This window comes from Triturus cristatus, chromosome 8 (genome assembly GCF_964204655.1).
Source record: "Triturus cristatus chromosome 8, aTriCri1.1, whole genome shotgun sequence".
Classification (NCBI taxonomy): Eukaryota; Metazoa; Chordata; class Amphibia; order Caudata; family Salamandridae; genus Triturus; species Triturus cristatus.
The window spans coordinates 225,512,449-225,532,367 of NC_140591.1; the positions used below are offsets into that span (position 1 = coordinate 225,512,449).

The 19,919-nt window shown below is 44.5% G+C and overlaps 1 protein-coding gene across 2 annotated transcripts in view; it reads left to right on the plus strand.

Annotated features, from left to right (window-relative positions):
- AMOTL1 (angiomotin like 1) overlaps positions 1–19,919 on the plus strand; it is a 324,585-nt gene that overhangs the window by 224,520 nt on the left and 80,146 nt on the right. For both annotated transcript variants that reach the window (XM_085621409.1, XM_085621410.1), the window contains one exon: positions 13,148–13,436. In XM_085621409.1, coding sequence (XP_085477535.1) covers positions 13,148–13,436 — 289 coding nt within the window. The remainder of the gene's footprint in view (positions 1–13,147; positions 13,437–19,919) is intronic.

A 19,919-nucleotide genomic window follows, 5' to 3' on the forward strand; every position in this document is an offset into this window, starting at 1 on the left:
CACACCTCACTCCACACCAATCCACCCCACTCAATCCAATCCACCCCAGACCAATCCAATCCACCCACCCCCTATCCAAACCACACACCCCAATCCAATCCACTCCAATCCACCACACTCTAATCCTCCCAACCCACTCCGCTGCAATCTGCCCCACTCCAATTTGCCCCACTCCAGTCCAAACAATCTGCCCCATTCCATTCTTCTACACTCCAATCTGCCCCAATCCAATCTGCCCTAATCCAATTCACCCCACTCCAGTTCGCCCCACTCCAATCCACCTCACCCTAATCAACCCACTCCATCCCAATTCACCCCACTGCAATCCACCACAAGCCATCCACTCCAATGCAATCTACCCCAATCCAGCCCAATCTAATCCATCCCACTCCACTCCAATCCACCTCAACTCAATCCAATCCAAAACAAATCCACCCCACTCCAATACAAAACAATGAACCCCACTCCAAACTTCCCCACACCAGTCTGCCCCACACCAAACTGCCCCCTCCAATCCAATACAATCAGCCCTGCTCTAATCTAAAACAATTTGCCCCACTTCAATCCAGCACAATCCGCCCCACTCCAATCCAGCACAATCCGCCCACTCTAATATGCCCCACTCCAATCCAAAACAATCTGCCCCACTCAAATCCAAAACAGTTTACCCCACTCCAAACTTCCCCACGCCAGTCTGCCCTACACCAAACTGCCCCCTCCAATCCAAAATAATCAGCCCCACTCTAAAACAATCCGCCCCAATCCAATCCAGCAAAATCCGCCCCACCCCAATCCAGCACAATCCGCCCACTCTAATCTGCCCCGCTCCAATCCAAAATAATCTGCCCCACTCCAATCCATAACAATCTGCTCCACTCCAATCCAAAAAGTCCGCCCCACTCAAATCCAAACAATCCACTCTATTCCAGTCCTCCCCACTCCAATCCACCCCAATCCAATGCACCCCAATACAATCCACCTTGCCCCAAACAGCCCACCCCATTCCAATCCAGCCAAATCCAATCCACCCCACCTCACTCAAATCCACCCCACCCTAATCAAGACCACACCACCTAAATCTAATCCACCCCTATCCACCGCCCAGTCCAGTTCACCTACTCCAGTACCCCTCCATCCAATACACCCCACACAATCCAATCCACCTTACTCCAATTCAATCCATCCCTGCAATCCAATCTACGCCACCCCTTTCCATTACACTCAGCCCACTCCAATCCACCCTACCCCACTCCAATCCACCACACCCCAATGCAATCCACCCCACCCCACTCTAATCCACCCCATCCAGTCCACCACACTCCCGTCTAAAGCACCATGCTCTTCCCCAATCCATTCCACCCCAGTTCAGTCCTCCCCACTCAATCCAATCTATCCAGCCCACCACACTTCCAATCCACCTCACTCCAGTCCAATCCACCCCACTCCAATACATCCCCTCCAGTCCAGTCCAATCCACCCCCCTTCCATTCCACACTAATTCTAACCACTATTCTCTTATCTAATCTACCCCACCCCACTCTAATCCACCCCACTCCAATCCACCCCACCCCAACCCATCTCATCCCATTTCAATCCACCCCACTCCATTTAGTCCACTCACTCCAATCCACCCCACTCAAGCCAACCCGCTGTACCCCAATCCACTCTACCCCAATCCAATTCAGTCCAATCCAACCCACCCCACTAACTCAATCCAGTCCAACTCACCCCACCCTATTCCACCACACTCCACTCTACAACACTCTGTTCCACTGAACCAATGAACTCTACTCCCCTCTACTTCTCCTACTCCACTCTACGACACTTCACTCCCACAGATCCAGTCTACGACACTCTACTCCCCCTCCCACTCCGTTCTAGAACACTCCATGCCACTAACTTTTAGCCACGTTGAACAGCAGCCACACTTGTGTACAATATGGCAAAAACACATTGCCAAAGCCAATAGCTGTTATTTACGCAAAACCTATTGGCTTTGCCAATGCGTGCCTAAAAAAAGTGCTATGACGTAGCCAGCGCTGGCTGCGTCATAGCGCTTTTTACTTTGTCTTATTTGTCCCCCACACACCCTTCCTCCGCCTTGAGTCATGCCGCCTGTGAATTTATAAAAACAAAGCGCTATGATGCAGCCAGCACTGGCCGCGTCATAAAGTTTTTGTTGTGGTTTGTTTGCTTGTAGGAGACCGTGGAATTGAACCAAAGGAGTAAAAGAGACAATGAGAGAGTCCTAAAAGTTATAGTTTGCTTTCAGCAAAAAATAAACATGATTTATATTTCTGTTGACGTGTAAGTATATATTTTCTCTAAATATATTTCTAAATAAAATCTTACCATATTTTCTTCCAAATTTGTTGGTCTCAAGCTCTCTCATGTTCCTTTATGGCTAAAAATGAACTACTCACCCAGGCTCTTTGTGACGTAAACTAAGCTGTCGCTGACAGGCTTCTGTTACAATCCTTGCTCTTTACATCATATACTGCATCTCCAAGTGCTACTCAGAGGAATGGATCTGCGGGTTGGCTGGATTTCCATAGAGGGGGCGGGACCAAGGACCCAAGAGTTGACTGAACCGGCTTCCTTGGAGTAAGAGTACGTAAATTATAACATATGGTGGGTAACTTATAATTTTTAATTCGGATTCCTTTGTGCTGGGGAGGGAAAACACGGTTTAAAGTGTGCTCGCCAAATTCCAACTGAGTTTAACAAGTCCCCAAGAACTGCACCAAGTCCTGTTTTTAGTGTACCAAATGAATATGCAAATAAGTCAATTTGCATATTCATCATGTGTATATTTATCTCAAAATGAGGCCAGACTTTCAGGCATGGGCAGCTATATTAAAAGCAATTGACAGCATATCTCTTTGGCAGACATTGTGCATGTGCAATTAGGTTTGATAAACGAAGCTGTAAACATTTCAGAATTTAATATTAAAAAGTAGTGTGAAATAACAATTTAGTTTCTCAAGAGTAGCTCAAAATGACAGCTGCAAAACATTAAGCTAAAATAACCACAAACACCAAATAGGAATTGTTATCCTCTTTGGAGAAACTAGTGTGGGCTAAAGTGATCCAACGGGCATCTTGAAACCATAAAATGCCGCTCATGGTGTCTATGGCCAGTAATCATGGAGACCGTTTGTGAGGACAACTGTTCGGAGCATTGGAAATAGGCGTTGGCAGCGAGATCTTTGTAAAATCAACATGATTAAAAAGGAGGTAATTGATTAGGAAACTTGGATGAATCCATAACAAATGACTCCTCGTATCACGCAGTCTTCCAGATCACATATTTCTCTAGTATAATACAGTTGCGTAGCATCCGTTCTGATCACATCACCACAATTTTGTGGTGATGTGGCTTCCCATAGAGGCTTGCATTAGGTTCAAAATCTGGTGGCTCATTTTCAGAGTTCTTCTCTCTGGCAGACCAAGTTACTTCTCCGATCTCTTGTTTCTGAGAGCCTAAGAAGGCACAGGAGCAAGAACTCACTGTTGTTGAAAACACTAAAATTTTGCACCGCCCAGTCTCTGAAGCATCTCTTCTCTGGGTCTACCGCGACTGCCTGAAACTCTCTCCCACTATGAATGCAATTAGCAATGAACATCCTTTCTTCTCGAAGTCTTAAAGTGCATATGATCAGAGTTTATCTTGTTGATCCTTGTCTTGATGCACGGAGCAGTATCTGGTTTTGTTTGTTGAGTTTCAAACTGATTCTACCTTCTCAAGTGTTCTGGTGCCCAGGATATCACTCTCTAAGCTGTAGCGATCACATATTTCTCAAGGGAGTAGCTGGAAAATTCTAGTATCCCCTCCCCACTTTCAACCAAAGCTCTGGTGGCTCCAAGCAAGCAAAGCGAGTGAGCCCTGGAAAAGCTCTATTGCCTCTTCTATCCAAGCATCTATATTTTAATGCTTTGACCCTTCCATCCTCACACTGATATCCACCATTTCACATTTACATTCTGTCATCCAGTCTTTCTTTCATCCATCATTCCATCTATCATCAATACATGCATCCATCCGCCCATACAGCATCCTTTGACTTACTCATCCATCAATAAAGCCTTTCATCCATCAATTGAGCCTTTTGTCATCCAGCCACTCTGATTTCAATTTACTCTGCCATCCTTTCACCCATCCATCCACCTATCCATTTACCCATTCTTTCTATCAATTTACCTATTTCTTCACCCACCCAAGATAGAGCACTCAGACGGTGATATTAAGACTGTAGAAAGCAAAGTTACAGTAATGTCCCAAGCTGATTATCTCCAGGAAATTATTAATTTTCTGCAGACTTACCTCAATGTTGTGGCCAATAGAAAGGCAGCATTCCTAGAGAAATCTGCACTGGCAAGGCACTACGGCGAGAGCAAGATACCTGGGAAGATCCTGGCCTGGTAGCAGAAAAGGGACACTCGCAGTAATCACATATTACAAAATCATCGGGGAGGGGGGAGAAACGGAAGGCCAAGCAAGGGCATCATAGAACAACGCCACACACCACTGTTTACTAGTATCAGCTTCTTGTAATCGAGAGTGCCCACAAGCGCGATGTACCTGGCTTACGGGTCCACAATTGTATGCACAAATTTGAAATCAGTAGACTTGCGATCAGAATACAAACACTCCTGGAGTACGAACTGTAAGAAGAGAAGTATCTATGTTGACCCCAAAGTTTAGCAAAGTCCGCAGGGTGTCATGGATCTAGATGCATGCCATGGAGCAAAGCCATGTCAATTCTTTGTCTCTCTGGGTGTATGCGAGCACTCTCCTCTCTTTGTGGGGCTTAGTTAATCTTCTAAGATTTCAGGATAAAAGCGTTAAAATCCTTTTAGGAGAGACCATAGAGTTGTATATGTAATGTGTACATACTGTTCTCTAGTGCTGACCTCTCGCATGTGCACTCTGATGTATAGCCAGCTGTGTGTAGAATATTTTGGCCCAAAAAACCAAACCCGATCACTCCCCCCACCCACACGGATTACCCCAACTATCACTGTCAAGAATCCCGAACAAAAACCACACCTTTCTATGGTACATAGCAAGGAGTGTGATGTGCCCTCCAGCATCCCAGCGCTATGATGAATATGCGTATTCCTATTTTTAGTGGCACAGTACCCACTTTGTCCTCCTGACGAGATCCCACCGTCCTCCGTTTCGGTCCCCGTTTTCATGGTTAAGCAACTGAAATCTCAGATCAGTTCAGTCTCAGATCTTTGCCCCTCCCATCCCTCCCTGCCACTCCTGCCATCTGATCAGACAAATTCAAGGTGAGCTGGTATGCTGCTGGTGAAAAAATCATGCTTGTGCCACATCAACAGTGTCAGCAACAGCATCGATACAACCTTCCGTGGATGACATGTAGGCCAACGGCAACTTTTTGGCATTGATATATATGTTGCAGAGTTTGGTTGCTTCTGCTGCATTTGTGAAGATGTGTGCTTTCCCGTTCAGCTTGACCTTCAGTTTGGCCAGGTACAGCCTTGCGTATTTAATATCCCGGGCATGGCGGGTACGCTTCAATTCCACTAACTTGCTTCTAGCTTTTTGCACCGCCAGTTTGAAGTCCAAGTATATGTCTAGGGTTGCATCCTGGTACTATAGCAGTTTTCTCTCCAGGGCCATCCAAATGACGTGGAGTGGTCTCTGTAATTGAGATGTCTGCAATGATTGGCCTGGGTGGTGTGCCCGAGTGTGGTGTGGGGCCTAGGCACAGCTGGGCCCAGTCAACCAGAAAACTGTCAGAGAAATTGCCTCAGTCATAAAGGTCAGAAAGGAGTGTTTCAAAAAAAGAATCTCGATGCCTCTTGTGTTTTTGATTCAGCAAGGCCTTTCATCCTTATATTGTTGCCTCATGAGTGTATTTCTATATCTGTCTCCATTCTCAACAACTTCTTTGTGGTTGCAGTAGAGTGATATTGCAGGTCAATAATCCTTTCCTTTGCCCAGCTCACCTGACAATTTGCCATGCAAACCTTTCCATGAGTCCACCAAAAGGAAATGTCAATCTTACTGACGATGAATTTGAGAAAAGCCTTTAGATCCGTTAGGTCCAGCAGAATGGTATTAAAGATGTTCACCTTAACCTTTTTTTTGTGATCACTGAGGATCCGCTTAGCAAAGTGGCATCAATGATGGTGGCCTTAACCTTTGTTTGTGATCGCTGACGATCCGCTGGAGTGGTGCGGTTTCCCTATTTGCAAATGCAGTAGAAAGGGTGGGAATACTGATGTTTGTAAACATCCCATAATTTGTAAGAATGTGAATGTTTTCATACTCCATGCTGGTAGTTTCTGATCCTGCAACAATGTGCAAAGTTACACCTGGAGAAATTAAAAAGTGTTTTTCAAGGATGGAAATGGGGAGGTACATCCTCCTTATCTGGTGGCAATAATGGGAAAGGTCACGTTTACTTATGTCTGAAATCAGGATTTTTATACAATGTTTTAAAATTAATTGTGTATTCACTGTCTTGTCTCGCCTGCTTAAACCTAGAATTATTTGGGCCTGTTTTCAATAAACCTGACAACATGTGGCATTATGTGTGCAAAATCTGACTTGTGGTGCAATATGTAAATTATGCTCTGTGCCACCTTCTTGAATTAGAAGGATTTGGAATAGTTAGGAGCACCTTAAAAATGTTTTGTGTGTTTTACCTGTTTTGCTTCGGGATAGGCACTACATTATTTGTCCATGCTAAGGGATACTTTAGGTCTCGCCTGGCGAACGCAGCGCGAAGCGCTGCTGTCGCCAGCGAGATCTATTGTTGCTGAATTGCCTCGGAAGTGGGACAGGAGATGGGCACGCGCAGGCTTTGGCGGATTTGAGTTGGTGCACGCGCACATACAGCCACGCGGTGTGCACATCTCCTGTCCCCCTTCCGTCCATGCAAGCCAGCTGCATACAGTAACTGCGCCCACAAACACAACCAGTCGCCCCCAGCCAGTGCACGCGTACTCGATCACTGAACAACAAACACACGCACCAGCCCCCACGGTACAACTGAGCCCCACTCACCGGGTTCTTTTGTGGCTGCTACAGGCTCCGTCTCAGGACTCCCCTGGTCTAATCTCCTCCGCCTCACATGACCTGGAACACGCGGGGCTTCCCTCACTTATGGGAGCCCCGCACTTGCATCGGCGGCCTCTGCCGCCACTTCTGACCCAGGGCTTCTCATTACTTCTGCCGCCACCGCGGGGCTCTCCTTCAGGCATGGGAGCCCCGCGTTACCACTTCTCCTCTCGGCTAGCCACTCCGTGGGCGCGGGCGTCCCGCGGAAGGCGGAAGTCCCGCCCCATGACAGGCATGACGCTGCCTGACTTCCGGTTTTCGCGCCGAATCGGGCCGGCGGCGGTGATACCTTCACTCCAGATTCAGCCAGCAGGGTTGGAGCACTGGCGCAGAGAAAACCCTGTGACAGACTGTAGCATACAACTGGCTTTCCGCAGCCCGCAGGCCTTTGACAGGCATCAATCAGCATGCCAGACAATCTGCTGGTTCTCCCAGAGGGCCTGCACGCGCCACTGACTGGCACAGCGTGAGCAATCTTTGTGATCGGTTCACATACATATATTAATGGGACATCGGCCCGGAAAAAAAAAAGATTCGCTATGCCAATAGCTCAAACTTTTTTCACAAGTCATGATTTTTGATTTCACATGGACAGCGGCACATGATCGTCTAAATGTCAATGCTTGCCTCATTGTGTTCACTATGAATGTGATGCTGTGTGGGCTGTGATACTGACCTTCAGGCACCAAGGTCACCAGAGCCACAACTGACTAACCTAGCCACCACTTTAATTAGTTTCATATTTCACTATACTAATTGAACACTAATCCTTTATGGGTCCCGGAGTCGCGTGTAACTCGCCAAAAAAGCGCTTCGATGCCTTGTCAGTGGTAGTAAGCGCAATATAAATGCAATTACAATTACAGCCGGTTACAGTGGTGGACGCTATTTTCAATCAGTTCAGCAGAAGGTCGAGTGAAGGGGCTTACGTCTTCACTTTGTAGTATGTATGTATGCGGTCAGAAACCCCTAGAAAGAACCGCCGCGCTGTGGAAGCAATGGAACGGAAGGGAACGATCCCCGAGTGGGTAAAAAGAGCAGAAGAGAATTATTTCATGTGGCTCCTACAAGTAAGTGCATGTGGCTGCCGCACAATATTGTGATGACGTTTCAGCACATTAGCAGCTGCTTTGCTCTAGTTTGCGCAGCTGCCCCAGCTGTTGTTATGTACGACCTCTCAAGGTTTCATTCTTCAAATGTCACTGCTTTTTGCAGCTGAAATGTGGCATCCGTCACCACTGACCACCATTCTGCCACACGACAACCTGCAGTGTCCACCCGCTGTAGCCATCCTACAAGAGGGCTGGTGTCCTATGGACTGTGCAGCTGGGGCACGGTCACCTCTACTGCCTTCTTGGAACAAGCAGCTTTGGGCCTGCTCGGTCATCTCTACTCAAGAGAGCCAATACCCTTTGCCACATCCAGCAGTGATCTCACCACCGCACCATGTTCAAACCAGGATCCAGAAGTGACGGCATATTAAAAAGAAGCATTTGCAATGCAACAGGTCTTGCATTTACGCGAGTTTCAGCTATTGGCATTGTAAATGACAATGTTTTTTATTTCTATTTTGTTTTTTTAAACAAATAAAACGCATTGTTATTTACAATGCCAATAGCTTAAATTTGCGTAAATGCGAGACCTATTGCATTGCAAATGCTTGTTTTGTATCCTGTTCCCTGTTTTGCCCTGTAAGGGTCTGTAACTCTACATCAAGGTAAAGTGTAGATATTGTTGTGCCATGCTGTCAGTTCCCTCCTCTTTCTTGAACCAAGGAGCCACGTGGATTGTTTCACTCTGCACCTTGGATCTACTTATGCAAGGCATTTTAATTGCTACTTGGTCAACTCTTCCCTGCACATGTTGCATTCTGTATACTACCTCCCTCCACAGATGTGTCCAGGTGGTATATTGTGAACTGTTACCTGCCTGTCTGTACCTAGCCCACATAAGCTTGCCTGTTCCTTCACCTAGGTGTTGCCATTGAACAGCCTCCTTCTACAATTTGGCAACTCCTATATACCCTCTGTGATTTGGGTTCTTTCTTGATTCAAACTGCCTTCTGTTCTACGTTTGGCCACACAATAATGTCAAGTTCAAAGATGTTTTGAGTCACCCCTGTGTGTCAAGCCCTCCGTTGAGCGGATCCATCCTTTGGGTAACTTATGGTTGAATTTTGGAATACTCTTCTTCTCTGACAGTGGCCATCATTGGGACATGATCCGAGCACATACCTGCAACTTGTGGATGGCACCTGCACAGAGCCCCTCAGGTACTCAAAAATTGACCAGCCACCACTCAGTTTAACTGAGTCTACTCCTTGGTGCAGGATATTGCAGCACATTCCTGGCCTTTATGCACTACACCTACTAATAACCACCTCACAAACCTACCCTCACAAGCAGTCTGCCTCCAAAGCAGTCCCCATTGTTAAACTATCACTCCCTACTCACGGTCTCTTCACGTCAAGTCTGTCACACTCACCTGCCGGACTATGCTGCTATATTCTCTCTATGTTACAACTGGACCTCTTGTGTAATCACCCAAACAACTTGTGTCTCCTTGCATATATGCATGACTGTCCAGCGCCTTTCTCATCCACACATGCGTGTATCTAATTTCCAGCTAAGGGGAGGTAACAGCAGTTCGGGGCTACAGTAGTGCCAGGAATGAGCCAAAAAACAAAGAATCCTGTAGGAATTAAAATGGGAAAAGGCACTTTTTGGACAGCTTCTTTTTTTGGGGGGCCCAGCTTGATGGATCTGCATGAAACTTGCCAGAAAGAAATCCAAAGTGGATTTTTTGGAAGGTTTTGTGCAGATTCGTCAAATGGCTCCAGTAGTAACAAAATAGAAAATGTCTTTCCCATGAAAACACAGACCTAACAATAACCACACTGCTGCTGCCCTGGTAAAATATACATATAACAAAGGCTTCCTTAGCCGAAACATCATCTTTTCGACACAATAAATAATGGGTGGCCGCACTGGTTTTCCGTTATTGTGAATGTGCTTTTGACATTTATGATGGGTTGCACACCCGCCTTTGGCAACAATGTCAAGAAGGTGGATGGTATTGTGTATTGTATCAGGCAGTATGTATATGTGTGTGTATGTATATATATTCACTGAAAAAACCATAGGTTTCACACATGTTATAGTTAGCGATAATTTTACTGATAAAAAACCAATGAAATTCCCCCGTTATAGTTAGTGCAGGCAACTATAACTCACGCGACCGCAATCCTCTGCTGATGCTAATACTGTATTTAGACACTTATTTGCCCATGTCTTCTTCCATACATTTTTAGCTATACATATATTACAAATATTTTTTTTTCATAAAGACACATATGTCATCAGCAGAAGATTGCGTGAGTTATAGTTGCCTGCACTAACTATAACGGGGGAATTTCATTGGTTTTTTATCAGTAAAATTTCCGCTAACTATAACATGTGTGAAACCTATGGTTTTTTCAGTGAATTTGCAAGGTTTTTTAAATGCTAATTCCTAACTATAACGTGTGTGAAACCTATGGTTTTTTCAGTGAATTTGTACGGTTTTTTAAATGCTAAGTTACTTTACGCCATTCGTGGCGTGCGCGCCCACTTAACGCAGTTCGTTCCGTGCGCGCACCGTGCGCGCACAGTGAGCACGCGGTGCGCTTCGCGCACCGCGCGCCCACTTTACGCAGTTAGTGCCGTGCACGCACGGTGGGCACGCGGTGCGCTACGCGCACCGCGTGCCCACGTTACGCTAGATGGGCCATGTACGCACGATGCGCTTCGCGCACCGTGCGCACATGGAGGACATATGATGCACTTCGTTTTGAAAGGTAATATTTTAATTTTTCGTACATGTTATAAGCCATGCACAAATGGTGCCCTTCGGGCACCATTTGCACACGGGGTGGAGAGAGTGTGGATAATTTTTTTTTTTTATTATTTTTTTTTTAAATATTTTAGTTTAACTCATCTTTAATAAGCCATGCTCAATTGGTGCCCTTCGGGCACCAATTGCACACGGGGTGGGGAGAGTGTGGATAATTTTTTTTTTTTTATAATTTTTTACCGTACGCGTAATCGGCGAAATTAGCGAAAAAATAAAAATTCCGTTTTTGGCCTTGGGGGATCTTTGGGGACTCCCTCAACATTGCTATGTGTGTGGGAGCTGTCTAAACAGCCCCTTTACATGTTTTTGTGCTTTATATTTTAAACATCACTCTCAGTGCGAGAGAGAAAATGGCGGCCGCCGCTTCCTGGTTTCGGACGATTCGAATGTTTACTAAGATCTAAGAGCCAATCAGAATCGCGCTCGCGCACGCCACCGTACGCGTACGGTAAGCGTACCGTAAGCGCACCGTAAGCTGGCTCAGATATATATATTGATTTAAAGGCTATTTTCTCAGAATCTACTGAACAGATTTACACCAAACCTACAAAAGGCACTTCCTTGACCTGAGGACTACCTCTCTGCCAAATTTCTAGTAATTCTGTTCAGCCGTTCGGGCTGTAGCCCTGTCTAAAGGTCCTATGGAAAAATGCATGGGAAAAACGCGTTTTGGGACCCCCCTTTTATCTCAGCCCCCGCTTGACGAATCCCCCCGAGACTTTCAGGGAAGGAGCGGAGCGTAGCGCCCCACCTATTTTGAAAAATTTGCGAGGATTCGTCGACCGGCGCAAAAGTTATTCAAAATAGAATGTTGCGGATTTCCTATGGAAACGTGGTCCTAACTATAACTACCTACTGGCGACCGCCAGTAGGTAATATGTATATATATATATATATATATATATATATATACTGACAGACAATCCGATCTCACGATGAGATGTGTGGTTAGGCTCCGTCCAGATATATATGTGATTTTACTTTTAATTTTCTCAGCAACTATTGAACGGATTTACACCATTTAACCAAAAGGCACGAGTGTGAACCAAGGGCTACTCTTTGCCAAATTTGGTGTAATTACGTTCAGCAGTTCGGGCTGTAGCTGGGATTCAAGGTTCCTATGGAAAATTGCATGGGGAAAACACGTTTTGGGACCCCCCTTTTTTCTCGGCCCCTGCTTGACGAATCACCCCGAGACTTTCAGGATAGGAGCGGACCGGAGCGCCCCACCAGTTTTGAAAATTTCGGGAGGATTCGTCACCCGGCGCCAAAGTTATTCCAAATGGAATGTTGCAGATTTCCTATGGATAATAGGTCCTAACTATAACTACCTACTGGCGAGCGCCAGTAGGTAATATAAATATAAATAAATATATATATATATATAATATATATATATATATATATATATATATATGTAATATCGTGCCTATGAGGATGAGGTGTCTGTTTTTATAGCTATTGTTCTACATCCTTTTTATAAGAATGTTCTTTGTGCTCATCTCAGATACAATATACATCATATCGAATGCTATAACCTAGTTTGTCAATGAAAACTATTTCCATTCATGTTCCTGATCAAAATATTATGACTTGGCTGTGACGTCACGAGTGACAGGCCGAGACCAATGAGCAGTCTCACAAGAAACACTTTTCTCGGCTGCTCCATTGATGGCAAAATGTGCAGTACCTTCATTGCTCTACATTTCTGCCATAAATTGACCTTTAGATTGGAGCCCTATTACTGTATTTTCACTATGCATTATGGCACCACATCATGAAATTCTGTGACCAGTAACTGTCGGCAAATTGTGGGTTTTAACAACCTGGAGTCCTTTATTTTGACCATTTGAACTTTAAATCCGGCAATAATTTGACATGGTAATGTTATCAGCACATTGGGGTATTATCCCCAGATTTAGCACTGAAACTTAAGCGCGGAGCTCTGTGATTTAGGCTGACCCGTGCATGCAGGAAAATATTGTTGAGTGTTCATATGGCAACATTAGTCATTGACATGGGTATTGCATAGTTCGCTCAGATGAAATGTACTCACTAACATCAATTAAGGGCATAAACAGTTTTTTTTTATTTTTTATCAGTGTTTAGGTCATTCATATTCTTACCATGTCAGTAAATTGACTGTCTCTTTATTTTTAGCCGACAATGCCAGCAACCATTCCAGTCCATGCCAGCACAGCACCACAGTCCCATGTCTTCCCAGGGCTCCTCAGGAAGTGGTCCGCCGCACTCCGCGTCCCTGCCAGCGGCACCCAGTACTATGCTTGCCCAGGCAGCGCCTGCTACGCCGCCAAGCCAGCAGCTCCCACCTGATGCCTTTGCTATCGTGGAGCGAGCACAGCAAATGGTGGAGATTTTATCCAAGGACAACCGAGTGCTGCGCCATGAGCTGGAGGCATTCTACGAAAAGACGGACAAACTTCAAAAGGTACCTGAGATCTGTTGTTCGAAGCTGCCACCTCATGCAAGCGTGACGCGGCCATGCAGAAATGTGGGACTGTTCCCTTCTGGTCAGTTCCTTGCAAGCCACCTTAACGTCAGTAGCTATCAATTCCATTAGGCTTTGTCAAGTTATGTGTAAGCTGTTTATGGAACAGAGGGGCAGCACTACTGGTTACCCTTGTGGTTGCCCTCTCCCTCATGGGTGGTACGTCAGTCTTGGGGCTGACCTGTACAGGAGTGAGCTCCCATCCTGGCTGTACAGGCGAGATTTTATACCCTCAGGACACATTCAAGTGAGCATTCAATCATCCAGATCCCAACTCATTTCGATAACATGTCACACTGACGCATGCCGCCACCTGATGACTGGAGTCCAGCCTATCCAGGACCCCAACATTTGTACAACATTCTCAAATAAGCACCCATTCTTTTCCAAGTCTTTATTCTCCAACAAATAGGGATTTATGATAAAACGGGTTTTCATCAACTGTTTTACTGGTAACTAGGCGAGTTAATTTACATTATAACGGTGATCCAGATTGCCAAATCAAACGCTTGGGGAAACACATACTTCATAGCTCACTTCTTCAGATGCAAATGGCCTTCTGTATCGACTGCACAACAGAGTATGTCACTTATATGACGTTTCTTTTGCTTGTGTCAAAATGGTGGCACGGTGGCACCCCTACAGCTCCCTCATGTGAACCCCCAGGGACATAGTCTGCCCCTCCTGTGGTGCCACAAAGTTGGACCTGGCTGGAGTCCCCGGCCAGGAAACCTGTGGCTTTTTCTTAGTTTAATACCAATTCTGGGGAAGCGTGTACCTTAAAGAACCGGGTTCCCTCCATGCCCTATCTCACACACCAGATTGTGGTCCATGAGAAGAGGTGACCCACAGTGCCTTGCTCACTTACTGCGACTTCCGGTTGGACTTCCTTCCATTCCTCTTAACGCTCTGTATCCTGTGCCCCTTCAGAACAGTATGGGGACAAGCGGGCCCCAGGGGACCTGCCAGCCTGTACCTCGTACCGCCAGGAAATATGGCCTAGTTGAAGGTACCTACAGGCAAGTGTACACTGCAATCCTACGGATTTCATGTAAATTGCTGTGTTTGGGTTTGACATTTTAGCTTGCCACTAACAGGCAGTCGTGGTATTTTCTGAAATGAGGTTGCGTCATGAAGGGGGTGCAGTGACCGTTGGCTGTGTATAGTTTTATTTATAGTTGGTGGTAGTTTCCCTTTAACTAGAGAACGTTCCTAAATTAAAGTACACACGCGTTTAGTTGAAATGACAAATGTGTTTTTCTTTGTGTGAAAATACTTGACACTTTAGCTATGCGACACATACAACGCAGTACTGAACTCACGATTGCATTTTGATTTTCTTTTTATTTGCACTAATTATGCAAGTTTACTTTTTTTCCTGTACACTACCAACTCCAAATTAAAACGGCTTAAATTAATTCCGCAACCTTCTCAGAGTGCCAAGCAGTATTGAACGTTTTAGATAATTATGGTCGACCAAAAAAACAACAGTAAGCTTTTGCGAAGTGCTGCTCGTGGCTTCAAACTGTTGTCGTGCTTGGCTGGCGCTCGGCGTGAGTTCTAAGGCGTAGGTTGGCTCGGCTTCTGCGGCTGCCGCCGAGTGTAGGTGTGCGGTGGGCTGGCACCGGAAGCCATCAACAGGCAGATCGGAGTTTGAAAGGAAATTGGAAAGCTACAGCGAAATGCGAGCACGTTAATTCCACGGTTCCCCTCCCCCCTCCAGAGCATTAAACAAAAGCAGCTTTGATGGAAAATCTTTTTATCTCGAAATGAGTCTGCCTTCTGTCATAATAGCTGCCGGCCATGTGCAGCGCTCGTGGGGGTGCTGTGTTTATGAAACAGGGCGCCGTGGCCGAAGGGCCGAGACGTGTGCTCTTTGCAGTTCTTGCACAGCACGGGCTGTGCTAAGGGGTTACGATAATTTGACATGCACTTTAAAATGTAGCAAAAATATATTTCCAGTCATTTACAGCAGACCACCTTTCTGGCTGGCCTCTTGCAGCAGCCTCACTTTTACAGGTGTACAGGAAAAAAAATCAATAAGTCTGTTATTGTAATTGCATTTAGATAGCGCTTATTACCCCTGACGAGGCGTCGAAGCACTTTTTCGGCGAGTAGAACGCTACTCCGGAACCCAAAGAGGCTTTGCGGTGAATTAGTATAGGGAATATGAAATTAATTTGAGCGGGGAACATGTGAGTTTGTTATTTGGATTGAAAAAGGATAGTGGAGGGATAGAAGAGGGAAGGGTTGGCATTCATATACCGCTTGCTACCCCGAAGAGGTGCGGACTCCAAAACCTAAACAGAATTATTGGGAAATTAGTGTAGGGAAATATGAAATTAATGTGTTAGTCTTTTAGTTGGATTGAAAAGGATAGTGGAAGGATAGAAGAGGGTCGGGTTTGGAGCTCATAGCAGTAAGAGGAGGTTTCGGATGAGCTAAGAGGAGGTGGAGGGGGGTAGAGTCAGAGGGAAGGGTTTAGAAAGACTTGTTTGGGAGATCTGAATAGTAAAAGGGGTATCAGATGATGCAAGGAGGGGTAGAGGAAGGAAGAGTCTAGAAAGGGTTATTTTGGGGATCATAGTAGTAGAATGGGGTTTGGGATGAGTCAGACTGGAGGTTGAGGATTAATTGAGAGAGGTATAGGGTGAGATACAGGGTAGTGCATTAGAGATGCTGAATTAGAAGTAAAGTAATAAATATAAAACTACATAAGTACATTGAAGGTATATGTATAAGGAAGGTAATATATGTAAATTTAAGTTGTATTTATTAAACTTAGACTTTCGAGTGTTGCTGTACTTTAAGTTAATTATTTCTTTTATATATTTATTTTGTAATTCAATTGTGAAGCAATTGTAGATAAATAGTTATGATAAAGATTTACTTATTTATGCAGTGACCTATATCCATGTTAAACAGAATAATATACAAATATGTAATATGTACATTTGTTAAGCAGAACTAACGAATATCTATTCATAAACATAATTATTATACATGTTTATAAAAGGCAATACACATATGTAGGTACACCTATATGGTTCCAATAAATGCTTAAATACACAGGGATATGCTGTATATTTGGGTTTGAGTATGGTGGTTATGTGGGGAAGAGCCAACCCTTGAGTAAACTCCTGAAGATAAGGTCGTTATCTGTGGATCTTATGTTTGGGGATAAAGAGCTCCATAGTTTGGCTGCTTGAACAGAGAAGGATATGCCCCCCTATGTTTTTTTTTTTTAGGTCGAGCCTGGGCAGCGCATGCGCTACTCTGTGAGGCATGCTGTGTTCAGGTATGGACTTTAAGCTCTGCCCACTCTCCGCCCATATTTTTCATCGACTTGTTTCATCGTCCTTTGTAAAGTGTAGCTTTTCATTGGTCAATAGGCTTAGTAGTCCCTCCTTAGTACCGCCTCATCTTGTAACCTCCCATAAGGACACCCCCTCCTGCGTATATCGTTACTCGGTAGGCTTTCATCACAACCTGTGAGCACTATTTTGTTAAATTGTTTTCACCTGCCTGCTATTGCAGGCAAGACATGGTCTCGCCGTATTATTTTTTTATAGCATGGCACGCCACAGTGGCGGCTGCGCCTTTGGTTTATTTGCGGCGCTGAACGTTTTATCTCTATTTATTCACTTTTGTTGTTGTTGTTTACAAGCGCCTCATGCTGCTCTTTCATGTTAATAGAGGCTGCGCCCCTTTCTTTAGATGAGCCGCAACTAAGGAAAGGTCCGCAGCCGATATTAAAGTGAAACCGCGGCATGGGGCGCTTTGACAAAAAAAAGCATTTGTTTGTCAACTTGACAAACAAATGCTATTTTTGGTAAAAGCTCCCCATACCGCGCTTTCACATTAATGATGGCTGCGTCCCTTTCTTTAGACGTGGCTCGTCTAAAGAAAGGGGCGTGTCCTCTATTAGCATGAAACCACGGCATGGGGCGCTTGTAAACAACAACAAAAATGTTCAATGTTATAGGTCTTATATTTGTGAGACTTTAAGCTACTGTCTTTTACAAAGCTAATAGCTCAAACTCTTCTAAATGCAAGACCTATTGCATTGCAAATGCTTGTTCTTGTATGGTGTGATTTTGAGACGAGGCGCGAATTTAGAGCGGAGGTTCCTTTGCTGAATGTATTTGGTGGTTTATTCCAAAACATAATTGAATAACATCACACATTGAAAGCAATATATAATTTACTATATTCATTGTTGTTCCGTTAACATTGCTCATGCTACTGGGTTGTGTAATTTCACTTGTAACATAGGGCCTGATTTAGAGTTTGGCGGATAGACTGTCTGCCGTATTACAAGTCCATTATATATCCTATGGCATTTGTAATACGGTGGATGGGATATCCATCACGTTTGTGACGGAGTAACCCGTCCGCTAAACTCTAAATCAGGCCCACTATCTAGGATATTTGTAATTTGCATCTGTCATATCAAGAGTGTGTCATGAGCATTGAATTTGGAGTTTAAGTTATTGTTTCCATGATGGCTGTCCTAGTTATTTATTGTGGAACTAAACAATAACTGGCAAATAATAATGGAGTGTGAAAATGGGGGTGCAGATGGTCCTTCATTCCCCTGCCTAGGGCCCTATAGCGTATAGTGGAGTGGCATAGAGTGGAATAGCGTACAGTGGAGTGGTGTAAAGGGGAGCGGTGTACAGTGGAGTGGTGTAGAGCAGAGTGGTGTAGAGTGGCAAGAGTAGAGTGAGGTACAGTGTAGTGGCTTAAAGTTGAATAGCGTAAAGGGGAGGGGCATAGAGTGCAGTGGCGCACGGTAGAATAGCGCAGACTGGAATGGGGGTAGAGTAGAGTGGAGTAGCATAGAGTGCAGTAGCATTCAGTGGAGCAGCATATATTGGAATGGCATAGATGGGAGTGAGGTATAGTGTAGTGGTGTTCAGTCGAATCACATAAACTAGTGGTGGAGAGTGGTGTGGTGTACAATGGATTATCATACAGTGAAGTGTTGTAGCCTGGAAGACTGTAGAGGGGAGTGTTGCAGAGTGGAGCAGGGTAGAGTGTAGTGGGGTAGACTGTAGTGGCATACAGTGAAATAGTGTAATGTGGAGTGGCGTAGAGTGGAGTGTTGTAAAGTCTAGTAGCGTGCAGTGTAATGGTGTAAAGGGGAGTAGCATATAGTGGAGTAGCTTACAGTGGAGTGGTGTAGAGTGGAATAATGTTGAGTTTAGTGGCATACAGTGTAGTGATATAGAATGGAGGACAATATATTGGAGTGGAATAGAGTAGAGTGCCAAATAGTGTAGTAGCATAGAGTGTAGTAGCATAAATTGTAGTGACATGGAGTGGCGTAGATTTGGAGTAGCGTAGAATGCAATGTTTTACAGTGTAATAGCGTACACCGAATTGTCGTGGAGTGGTGTATAGTGCAGTAGTGTACAGTGGCGAGCCATCCAGTGGAATAGCCTACAGTGCAGTGGTGTACAGTGAAATGCAGTATAGTGGAGTGGTATAGAGTACAATAGGGTAGAGTGCGGTGTTGTAGAGTGGAGTAGCCTACAGTTGTGTAGCGTACAGTGGAGGGATGTAGACTGGAGCGTAACAGAATGGAGCGGCGTAGAATATAATAGTTTAGATTGGAGTGAAATAGAGTGCAGTGGCGTTCATTGGATTAGCATAGAGTCTAGTGGTGTATAGTGGAGTGGCATAGAGTGGAGTGGGATAGAGTGGGGAGAGTTCATTGAAACACACATAGCGTGAAAGTTTGAGAACTGATGTAGAACACACTGTGGCAGGAACATACACTATGAGGTGTACGTGGTAATTTTTGGTAGTATGTGTGAAGTAGTGTTAAAGTTATAAGTTTTAAAAAACAGTAATATATTGTGGCGCGGTACACTGCGGATGAGACGTCAGTATATGATTGGCCTAATGGCTGTGTTACAAAAGGTAAAAGGCAGTCATGTAGTTTGTATCACAGTTTTGGTGCGTTCTGCGTTTCAAGTTAATGTCTTACATATAGGTAAGCAGTAGTTTTCAGTGTTGTTCACGGCATATAACCATTTTATTAAACTGGTAATAGATAAAGCAATATATTTATAATTTTCTTTATAGTTTTATAGCAGCCTAGGGAGAATTTCAATTTTTTTTAAAGTAGCTCATTAACTTGTAGGTATTACCGTGGTATTCCATAGACATTTTTAAGCATATTTAAATATGTTAAAAATAGAAAATACACTTTAGTACTCCATAGTTGAAAAATGTAGTGTATTGTAAGGTAATTAAAAAAATTTTGACATTTTTTTTTACATTTATTTTTGGTTCCGCGCCACTCCAGAGGCAGTACTGTGGTACTCTGTACATTGTTTAAATATATAGAAATGTACAAATATTTTCCCCCACCTATTACCACTTTACTAAACTGGTAATAGGTAGGGGAAAACT